General features: G+C 40.5%; 1 protein-coding gene across 1 annotated transcript; it reads right to left on the reverse strand.

Annotated features, from left to right (window-relative positions):
- Window positions 1-830: 830 nt before the first annotated feature.
- Window positions 831-10,777, reverse strand: LOC121856029 (EF-hand domain-containing family member C2-like). The gene is made up of 10 exons (XM_042351292.1): window positions 10,656-10,777; window positions 10,217-10,352; window positions 9,808-9,979; window positions 9,451-9,593; window positions 7,074-7,249; window positions 4,398-4,557; window positions 3,480-3,611; window positions 2,934-3,072; window positions 1,976-2,072; window positions 831-1,402 (listed from the first exon to the last, which is right to left on the reverse strand). The coding sequence occupies exons 3-10, from the start codon at window positions 9,825-9,827 to the stop codon at window positions 1,277-1,279; spliced, it is 993 nt and encodes a 330-aa protein (XP_042207226.1). The 5' UTR covers window positions 9,828-9,979; window positions 10,217-10,352; window positions 10,656-10,777; the 3' UTR covers window positions 831-1,276.
- Between the last annotated feature and the right edge of the window lie 1,081 nt (window positions 10,778-11,858).

Raw genomic sequence — 11,858 nt, forward strand, 5'->3', positions numbered from 1 at the left:
TAATAAAGTGGGATTCAGATGGTTGATGGTTCAGTATGGGGGAGTCAGGGTTTCATTTACACGTCTCGAAGCTTTAGTGACGTTATACAGTACCTGAGGTGGTGTTACAGCTGACACACGACTGTCTCTCTCTGTATCAAGGAAGATCTTGAACCGCTTATCTTTCCTCAACATCAATCTTATCTTCTAACTGGGCATGACTTTGAAATGGGGAAAATTGTGGGGTTTAAAATATAATACTGTACAGAAATTAAAGAAAACATTTATGATATTGATTTTGAATAAAAATATGGTTATGGGTAATGTGAAAAGTGAGGGAATAAGTGTCGGAACCCGCTTTTGTTTTATCCGCGATTGAATTCAAGACTATTTTGATATCATATACTGTACTATCGTTTGTATTTAATGTTTTATTTAACTCGTATATTCAATGTTTTATACCCTTTTTAAGGGAAGAACTCGATAGATATAACGGGTTTACAGTCAATTGAAGAAGCACATAAATTCAATGTACTGTACTGTACTGTGTACTGTAATAGATACTTCATCGGCTGGTACTGTACGTAATTCCTTTACTCACTCTTCTTTAATGTCATGTATTTTCCGTTACTAACATTGAAAACTAATGATATATGTTTGTCACCTTTTCAAAGATGCAGTTAATGTAGCATTCTTCATAAATGTATACCGGTACTTACTCTTAATGTTACAGAGTAGTGTTACATCAGAGTTATAACAATCGTCACACAATTGAAATTGGTAAAAGGAAGAATGAATACATAACAAGGTTAAAAATTTATTTAAAACTCATTATTACAAAGAAAGAACTGTACAAAAATTGGAAGATGAAACTTAAATTTTTCAAATTCACTTTTTCATTTCTCCATAAGTGATCTTGTATTACAGTACAGTTTATGTATTACAATAATTATATTAGTAAAGATCCTACAGACAAATTACAATATTTAAGAATACAGAGCTAAATTGAACCTTTCCTATTATTTTCTTTATTATAATTCAAATAACTGGCATTATTGTCATTATTGTTATTTTTTCAGTGAAATTGTCACTCCAGTAGTTGTTATAATGTACAGGTATTGGTTTGAAAATACACGGGGAAAAATATTCACAGAATTCAAAAGCCTATCCTTATCTAAAAGAAATCAATTAGGCAACCTGCTACCCATTACACAACTGGTCCTGGGGATTTTGTTTATAGCACATTTCTTTCTTGATCAAGGGACGTGTGTACAGCACAGATGCTGTTAGTCTGGGGTTAGACGAGGCCAGAACCGGCTAGGTGGTGGGTGGAGGCACTTCCCTCCAGGTCAGCTATGAGGGTGACGTAGTCTACCAAGTCAAGGTGGCGTCGCAGCCCCTGTTCCAGCGATGCCTCATCCACCTGCACCACACAAAACCGTCAGGCTTAGACAGCTGCCATGAATATAACTGCTAAATTTTTTTTTTTGTAGACTACTTGAACCTAACCTAACCCAACGTATAAGCCAACACCTCGAGAGTTGTTTTGGTTAGGATAGTTTAAGTTACCGGATAGGTTTCTTTTTGTTTGGTTATTTTAAGTTTAGCTTTGTTAAGTATTGATATTGAAACAGTTTATTTAGCCAGAAAAATACAAAGTGGACAATAACAACAACAATGAAATGGCTGAGCCAAGTGAGAGCCTGAACCTTCATAGTGGGTCCTGTTATGTACTGTACATTTATCTCAAGGAATTAATATTTAACATTTAATACCATATGAATTACTCCATGTAACATGGTGAATAAGTTATGTTTGGTTAAAAATTAAGTTAGTACACAAGCTGAGTGATTCACTACACGAGGCAACTCACTGTATTAGGTGACAACACTAGGTGACTCATTATACTGGGTGACTACACTAGGTGACTCACTGTACCGGGTTATTCATTATATTAAGTGATTCAATCAGTGGTTCACTATACAGAGTGACTAACCTGACATGGGAGGTTGTCATGTATGTGAGGTCGGTGACGCCAGTCGAGGTCAGAACACAGTCTCTCATACTCCACTTGTCCATCCTGTTGTGTCACGCTGAGTGAGGAGGGAAGGAAGGTGAGACACAGGTCATGACCACTCTCAGTAGTCACGCTATGATAATCTTTATGATAGAAATGGATCACGTGAAGATTACCCCCCCCCCCTTGGTTATTTCATCTAATAACTAAACACCCTAATGCTAGCCTAACTTAACCTAACCCCCCTCAGGTAAAGCTAGGGTGTTTAATCATCAGGTGATATACTTTGGAGCTAATCTTCAAGTGATCTGAAATATAAAAAAATAATGTGATGTGACACAAGATTTTTTGGAGTAATTTTTAACCTCTTGCACATGACAAGTTAACCCCTTGAGTACAATGTTATCATATTTAAGAGTAATAAGGCATTATATTCAGAACATTAAACTTATCTTTCTCTTATGGTTAAGTCACTGTATGGGATTAAGATGTCTCACCTACTGGATTAACTCACTATGTAATCGAGGCGTTAACATAATACTGATGACTAATTCCCACGGAAGCCACTCACGACTGTACCTCCGCTGAGTCACACAGGTGGAAAATGCTACCAGTGTCGTGTTGTGTAAAGTCACCACTACTTACGTACTGTCAAGGGGTCAGCAGGGCATCTGAACAATTCTGCAATTATCTTTTAAATTGAAAGTAAGTTTGAGATACATTTAAATGATACAGTACAGTACAGTACAGTATACTGTATAGGTTAACGTGCCACCTCTATGATGCCGCCAGCAGATGAAGATGAGTGAGTTCATACACTGGACCTAAACCTGTCACTTGTACTCCCACTTCAGCATCACCATTTTTAATTTGAATGTGAGGTTATGAAAGACAGGACAACAGTTGAAACTGTCGGTGAGACAAAGGTGTGACTCACCTGGTAACAAGGGCATCGATGAGGGTAGTGGTGAGGGGCGGATGGATGGCCGTGAGGGCTGCCCTCACCATGCTGGCCGGCAGCCGTCCACGACACTCCACGTCACGCCCACGAAGGCCTGAGCTAAGATCTTGCACCCCTGAGGATGTTGCCAACATTGACTTAAGGGACCTACACATCAGGAACAAGAGTGCCTTTACACACTCCAGACTCAGCAGCAAGAGCGAGTCTCTGAACTGCTCGTTGACCCATAGATGGCGCTGTAATATCTAATTAGTTTGTAACAATTTCAAACAGGTGCGTAAAGGATCTTTTGTTCATGGTTATTTGTCACTTTTTAACTTGATTACAGTATTTCTTGAAAAACGTCACAGAACACAACAACTGGTCCAAAATTTCCTTAGTTCCTCTCTATTTTGTTGACCTTTACTACATACTAATGCAGGCACTTGTCACTCCTACAGCTCAGACACCAGTCACTCATCTACACTGTTACCCCTCTAGAGCTAGAGTCATCCGTCACCGTAAGACAGTGTAAGTACTGACCGTCAAAGTTGTGGCGCTTGAGGTGGAGGGCAGCGAGGTGTGTGAGGTGGTTCTTGGAGAGTGGGTGAGGCTGAAGGCGGCGGTGACGGCGGCCCAGCGTGGTCACTTGCTGAGTACTCAGGGGCGACCCTCCTGTGGCAGAACACAAAACCTTTAACTACCACTCATCTATGTACCGTAAACATTCTGCCTTGTCCACTGTGTTAGCTGTGTCAGTTAATCGTCCGTAATGAAGTTAGGACTTTAGGTGATCCTCGGAAAAATGCATAAACAAACGGACGTTAGAGGCCAATGATCTTAAGATTTTTATCTGACTTTTGTACTCTTAAAGGAGATACAATACTTATGTCATATGGATATCTGAGCCCTCATGATTCTTCTTGTAGAATATGGCCACAAATAAACGATGCAGCAGATGACAAAATATGTGGGAGAGTTATGCAGTACAGTTTGTGCTTATGAGTGGGCAGAGAAAGTCAGTCACTCACCGATTCATGGTAAATTACAATAAGTGTGGAAATAAAACTTGAAAAGACTGGTAGTATTCTAAATCTGAGAAAACTAATATAGTTTGCGGTTTGATTGCCAGCGATAAATAGGAAAGATCTTGTAGACAACTGTGAAGGATAAGGCAAACTTATATTGTGACAAGTTCAGTAACATTTGTTGTTTCATTTATTGTTTTACACATTAATTTATAAATATATTCGGTAAAGTATACAGCTACACATAATTCGAGCTCTATGAAAAACGTCACACCATCCAACATAAGTACACGTTTACCTCGGGGCAATACGTATATCTTTTATTAAAGTTCAGTTTAAAATGAACAGATTTGCTGATTGTTTGTTCTGACAGCACACTAAACTAAACTAAAACATTACTAGTGAAATCTGTTGAATCGAGGTGTTAACTCACTGAGCGCAGTGTTGAGGGCTCCCAGCACCACCGAGGTGGGCACGATGCCCTTCCGGTCTGGGTCATAGGTAGTCATCTGGCGGAGGAGGTCAGTCAGCTGGTGGTGACCCAGACGGCGTCGAGCCTCGTCCAGCGCCACGTTGTAGTTGGCTTGTGGGAACTGATGGTAATAATGTTGACAGTAACTAGGATGTAGTTCTCACTGTTCTGGGGAATATAAGGTGTGATACAGTGGGTTTCAGGATGGTTTGTTTGCTCGTGTCATCTACCAGATTGTGGGGGTGGAGTAAAGGACTATAAACAATACAAGTATATTATCCTTGGCTAGGGTGACGTCCAGAATTTTGATAATAATTTTTGGAACAACTTAGGTCTTTCACCGAATAACAAAGTTAGTAATTACACCAATCCATCAACAATTATTGATTAAGATAGCATTCCTTCGTACGGTTCAAAATTAGATTATACAAGTTACTACAGTGGTTATGATTTTTCCCTTTCATTTTACTTCATAAAGCTTATACTTTACAATAAAAAATAATGATAAAATTTTATTTGTAATAGTTTAATAATAAGAGGTGTATGTATACAAGTTTGTATACAATGTGTACACGTATGTATACAATGCGTTTTGACTTCCATCTTTCATTTCAGATTCCTTGCTAAATGCACCAGTACTAATTTCACACGAAGTCGGCAATCAAAAATTATCTATAATTATTTAATAAAGGCATAATATAATTTCTATCTTATATTAAGTGTTTTGTTTGCACTCAAGAACCGCTGCGTGCTGCACCCAAATTATCATCTCAGCATTTTGAATTTGTGACGTATTGGCAGGGAGGAGGCCATCACTGAGTCAAGCACCAGTAATTGGTAAAAAAAAATTGCAAGTTGGTCTCCAAAGACTTTTCTTTCTTTTTTTGGGGGGGGGGGAGAATGAGTATCAGCCAATCACAAAGTTGATCTGCTTGGTGTTGCCACATTCGACCTCTATACAGTAATTATGTTTCAGTATGTTTTGAAGGCTTGTGGTGAGTGGGTGGGTGAGGCCTAAGGAGTCAGTGCGCAAATTATTTGTGACGTGCCGACGTAATCAAACGTTTTATTCATAATATTACAAGAAAACGAGTGCAGTAAGTGCGATGGTTGCTCACAATTAAATTCTTGGCGTTATATTTTTCAGCTAGCAGTAGTGATAACAAGAATTCTGTCTGCTTGGAGGCACAATTGTACATTTCTCCCATGCTCTGCTGTACCCCAGAAAGAGTAGAAGGAACACCCTGAATAGGTGAGTACAATACTCCAAACAAAAACTAGCGAAGTAGATATCGTAGTTCTAGTATTCTAAGTGTTCTCTAGTGGTATTCAACTAACCTGTCATTAGTGTTTTAGGTTAGGTAGATTTGTTCTGGTGTTATTTTGTTATTAACAGTTCGTATGGAAAGTTCAAAAGGTTGCTTAGTGCTATAATTCATTACTGGCGAGTGGCGACGTCTGCGCCGAATTTCCTCGTAAAAAATGCTACACAAAAACAAAAGGAAGCTGCAGTTGCTCCAAAAAATTATAATAGAAAGGTAAAAATAAGAAAAGAAAGAAAGACTTTTGTCCTAAAGTAGCTCATAATAACACGCGCTGTTGTAAACTATTACCCCTATTGTAGTGGACGTGTGACGGTGTACTCTCCCAGTTAATCTCGTTTTGCAAGTGTCTATATTCGACCCCCCCCCCCCCTCGCCTTTTTTAAATATTAAAATAACGCATAAATAATAACCGAAGATTCATATAAAAACAGAAAATCAATCGAAGCATCCCAGATTAAGTGTCATTAAGCAAATTTTTAATAGATTGTTCTGGAATAACGCCGCCACAGGAGGCCACACAACGACCAAGGAAGATATAGAAAGGAACTATTTCTTTTGAGGACTCCCAGTTGATCCCTAGTAATGATAAAGCTCCCCTGCAGATGTCTCTCCCGCCATTGGCACGTCGTCAGTTTGTTTACGTTCGTCATGTAGGATGGGGGGCCTATTCACTCCCTTTTTATACTCATATTTTGTTGTAAATGTGTATGTGTGACAAGGTGACAATAGCCAGATAATTTTTCAACCATCAATATGTGGCTATTTTTTTTTTACACATTTACTCACCTAAAACTTGTCAGATTAGTGGAAATACATAGAGTATATCATACTCGTATATTTATTCAATTGGATGCTAAGAATAAAAACATATTCAGCTTATGACAGGAGTCTACCTTAAAGACAAGATCGTACTCTAGACAGCTACACGTTTTCGAGGGCATTAGTGCCGTAAATAGTTAAAATAGTTATGGTAAAAGTAAAATTCGTTTTCTTAAGCACTACGTTTTCTATGAAAAGGGAGCTTCTCGAGAGATGGCGCAGCAGTCAGTTCTTTATAATATCTTGCAAACGACGCTATGCAAGTGGCATGTTGAAAAGCACTTCATTTCCGGAAAACATTAGAGAACTGTTTTCATGCTTAAATGAAGAATTTAAAGGAAGGATCTTATGCCAAATAGGATTACTTTCTCATAATCCTGTTAGATTGCTAAGATACATAAATAACATGTGGCCCAGTAAAATATTGTTAGCATCTCTATATCAAGGATAATGGGTACAAACATCAACCCAGAGGAAAGTAGACATACTGTACCTCATCGGCGTGTGTCTCCATATAGTTTAGGGTGAACTCGTCGGCATGGGTGAGGTGGAACACGTGGGAGTTGAGGGCGATGGTGGCACCTGCGTACAGGTCCTGGCCGTTAACATGCCCTCCGCCTCCCGGACCCACCACTAGGCCTCGTCCTAGGAACATCCCCGCCCTCATACCTGAAAGTATATAACATTTACCAACACCTGGGTTACACAGGGAAGGATGGAGCTGTGGTGATGGTGGGGAGGTTTGTCATTTCTTAGTATATTGTTCACATTCTGCCTGAGGTTCTTATCATTTCTTGTGGTGTGAAGGTCGTTTATTACAGCAGTTTGTTCCGTATCTGTTGGTGTGCTGCTCGACTTTCATCTCTTACAAGTACCCATAAGCTTCTTTCACAAGTCGACTTCTCTTGTTAATGTTGTTAAGGCTTTATACATTGACAGTATTTGTTCTTCCAATATTAAGTGCGCTGCACTTGCTGGTGTTGAATTTCATTTGCCATTTCTCTGACCACTCCTTCAGTTTATTTAAATTCTCCTGTAGTGCATTTGCATCCTCCCCTGATTAATCTGCTGCCCTACTTTGGTGTCATCCGCAAACTAGCTTGTCACTGCTGATTCCAGTATCTAGATCGTTTATGTAGATTAAACGAATTCCCATTCCGGGAATCGAACCCCGGCCTCCTAGGTGAAAGCCAGGTATCCTAGCCACTAGACCACATTGGATATAAAGCCACTAGACCACATGGGATAGAGCCACTAGACCACTTTGGATTGTTGGAACTTGGATTGGGCTTGTGGATAATTTTATTATTATTAGGATGTGGTCACTGGTAGTTTATGGTCCCTGTTTTATATGGTAATTGAGGAAAGCCTTGTTTTGGGTGAAGCTTTTGTCTGGGGTTGTTTAGCGTACGGGAGGTGGGTGGTGAGGGAGTATCTAGTGTGATAATATTGTAGTAAACAGCAACCACAGAATTTCGGAAATTCACAACATTCAATCGATAGAACTATTTTTTCTCTGATCATTTTCTTATATTACACTTCCGTCGCAAATTTATAATAAGGAACTCTGGGTTATTACATAACATCTTGGGGTCCAGGGGCGAAGCCCCCGGCTAGGGCCACCGGGGGTCCGGGGGCTGAGCCCCCGACTTAGGGGGTTCGGTAAGGTTTAGTTAGGTTATATTGCATAAGTTAGCAAGCACAGAGTACCGGGAATTCAGAACACGCAATCGATAGAACTATTATTTCTACTATTTTTTCGTAAACAGAATTTCTGTTGCGTAATGTGTTCTTCTGATGTTTCCTTGTTGCGATTCGGACAGTTTGGGAATTCGCTCCTGCCACATATCACTCGTTTTGGCTCTACCCCACCCAGAACCCCGAATCCCCACGCCTTCCCCCATTATTGTTAGGGGGGGGATAAATCCAAAACTAGTGATTTCCGATAAGACGAATGTCAGGTTTGAACCAATCGCATCAAAAACCATCAGAAAAACACTTTTTATCAGATTCTATGTTTGCTGTAATCTGCAATTTCACCTCTTGCGTCATGTACTGTACTTTATGGAAGGGAATCACCAAGGCACTGAACACGTACCAGAAGTTTGGTGAGAATGTTCAAATTACAGTTTAATTGTCAGAAAGTTCAGTACATTGTAAAGGACATCAATGGAAAATAAGCTTGTAATGACTATGATTTTTTCTACTTGTCAGCTTACTAGCCAGTCTTCCAGTCAGTAAGTTAACTGTTAGGCATTGCAAGTACTGTACTAGACAAGACATTTATGGGTCCTTGGTTGAGTCGACTTACTGTTTACCATTGATTGTATAACCTGCTCTGTTTATGCTGAACCACTGTAATTTTGCCTGACGGCTTGACGATTCCATTAAAATCTAAGTAAAATGTGACTACATTTCTATTTATGTATTTATTATTTATTAGCAGTCGACGTTACTAGAATACATGTAGATAGATAATTGTTATCAATAAAAGCACCAGATAATTTATTTGGGTTAGACATGTGCAGTTGTAAACAAAAAATTCTGTCGCCTCTTTTGATGTTCCACGAAACCTGAGATTCAGAATCGTGAATCCGAAACATATATGGACAGAATAATGCATCAGTGTCTACTGCTTCGGGTTCACGAGTCTGAATCTCTCGGGGTTTGTGGAGCAGTAGAGGAGGCGACAGGATTTTTTTTCGTGACTGTATATTTATTATAGACAGTATAAGTCGGCCTGTAGATGATAAACATAAGTCAATTTAATCAAATTACTACCAAGAAAGTTATGGGAAGCATAATTATTTCCACGGAGGTCCTTTTGTTAATTGTTCATTATTAATAAAAGGGTGGCTGTTGTTACTGACCCGAGTTAATCTTTGGCACCTCGAAGACAGATATGGTGGAGTCGTAGACGTAGAAGTTGATGACAAATTCTCTCTCTTTGTCCTTTTCTTTATCTGATACAAGTTTGGCTCCGAATCGTAGAATTTTATCTTCGCAGCCATCCCTGTGTCAGAGAAAGATAAGGTCGTCTTAGAAATATTTGAGGTAGATTTTAATATAATCTATATTATCACCCTCTTCATGTGTTCGCACGTGCAGTCTACCCCCCGGACCTCACACACACACACACACACACACACACACACACACACAAAGATTTAAATTTTATTATTTTCTTCTGAATGATCCTCAGTGGGAAGATGGGAAAGGTGACTCACCTGAGGGAGCGGGCGTGCATGCCGCCGACGATGGTGGTGACGGAGGTTGGGAGTGGGTGGAGGGGGTCCCTTGGGGGCTCCTCCAGCCAGCGTGGGTCGAGGGGCTCAGATCGAGGCACACTGGGTACCGCCAGACGCCGCCGCAGGTACTGGTACTCCGCTGGACACTGATCTAAACCCGTGTTGCACTAATAATAATAATAATTTCCCAGCAGTTGTGCACATGAATACAGTCATAAATGTACATAATAAAAATATAAAGTATAATAATAATTATACAGCATTCGGTTAAGATTTCCCATTTCCCAAACTTTAAGCCAGAGCTGCAATTATGAAGACCCCTACGTTTATTTTTGCCCTCGACACTTACCTGGTATATGTTTAAAAAAAATGCGAGTAAAGTACTGACCTACGTCAAGTACGTTCTTGTAGTAGTTGGTGGTGAAGGAATCACACTCACACAGCCTCAGCAGCCTTCCGCCCACTGCCACTGTGTTGCCCAGCACAAGGTCCCCAGGGCCCAGGAACTCCGGACTCGGCCCTGCCTGCACCGCCCACCAACCGAACTTTACTACGTGACCCAACACTTGACGTGCACAATAGCATATCTTTAACATTACGGTTATGTGCACGCAATACTTAACATCATATCACGGTCATGCGCAAAAAAATTTAACATTATTTTCATAACTGAAGTACGGTACCGTATACAGGCAATATATCAACCTGTATTATTGACTGCCAAACACTCAAATGGATATATCAGAAGTTTCTTACAAACGTGACCGCTGTTACCTAGCGGAAGGTAACAGTGTGAGGTAGGTGGAGGTAGTAACACGAGGTCGTACCTGGGGTCTGCGGTCTTTAAGGTGGGCTTGGCCTCCCCTCAGACCCACCAGGTTGAGGGTGGGTCGACCCACTACACCCAACGCTGCTGCCGTGCTCTCCCCACTCGAGACCTGCTTAAACAAACACAATGTTGTACTGTACCACTAGATGCTGTATATACCAGTTTCACTTACCTTTACACGACCCTCATCTGTACTCTTTGTTTTTATTTAGCATTCAAAATTATTGTATTTTTGGTGCTTGATGAGTATATATCATTAAGGTCAGTGTCTCGCGATCTCCGACTACAGTTTTGATGGTAGAGGTCTGAAATTTGGCATGGAAATGTGCACGTATCACAGACGTTTCCTGACAGTGGGATATGGGGGTTGGTCCCTTAGAACCTGACTCCAATTTCCAAATGAGGAACCCCTTAAACAAGAGAAAAAATAAACGTCTCAATTAGGAAGAATAGATCACCACATACAAGTGGTATTGTTACTATTGTATTTGTTGTAGTGTAGACAATAATAGTCAACATATTGTATGTAGTGTAGGTGATAGTGTAGTGGATGTACTAAAATTTTAAAAACGTTGTCATGGGCACATTTGCACTGATAATATATTAATACCCACACCCACACTTGTGGGTTGGTCGAGTCTTACCTTGGGTATGGGTCCCCGCTTGAGGATCTTCGTGGGGAGGTGAGGGGGCGTGGGCGTGAGGGAGTCCTGGTGGGGAGTGAGATAGTGGACGCGCACTTCGGCTGTGTCGTCCTCCAGGTAGTAGCGAAGCTCCACCCGCTCTGTCACGGGCGTGGTCACCCCGCCCATGCTCTCTCCTTCCCCCACCCACTCTCCATAGAACCTGCCACACACACATCCCCCACTGGTCACTACCATTCTTAAGTATCATTTAGTTATATACTGAAGGATTAACACCAGTAGTTTTTGCCCAAATAGTAGTTGTAACTTATACAGTAATAGTGATGATAGTATTGATAATACAAGTTGTGGTTGTGACGGTAGTAATACACGCAGGGCGGAGTCGGTGCTGGTATATACACACCGTAACGCACTTCACGTGATATTAATACTGAAGTAATAATTGTGGTTAGTGATGGTGATCAATCTGATCAATACCAGGTACTGGGGGTCATCTGGGGGATCTATAGCTGGAAGTAAACATGTACAATACTCAGAGGAAAACATCTTACATGCAG

Source organism: Homarus americanus, unplaced genomic scaffold (genome assembly GCF_018991925.1).
Source record: "Homarus americanus isolate GMGI-L3 unplaced genomic scaffold, GMGI_Hamer_2.0 scaffold19117, whole genome shotgun sequence".
NCBI lineage: Eukaryota > Metazoa > Arthropoda > Malacostraca > Decapoda > Nephropidae > Homarus > Homarus americanus.

Excerpts from the sequence above, each read along its gene's own strand:
- LOC121856029 (XM_042351292.1), bottom strand. The coding sequence starts at position 9,827 with ATGCACGCCCGCTCCCTCAG. Across the intron at positions 7,250-9,450 it reads GGTGCCAAAGATTAACTCGG|GTATGAGGGCGGGGATGTTC; the intron begins GTCAGTAACAAC and ends ATATACTTTCAG. Across the intron at positions 3,612-4,397 it reads AGCCCTCAACACTGCGCTCA|GAGGGTCGCCCCTGAGTACT; the intron begins GTGAGTTAACAC and ends GTTCTGCCACAG.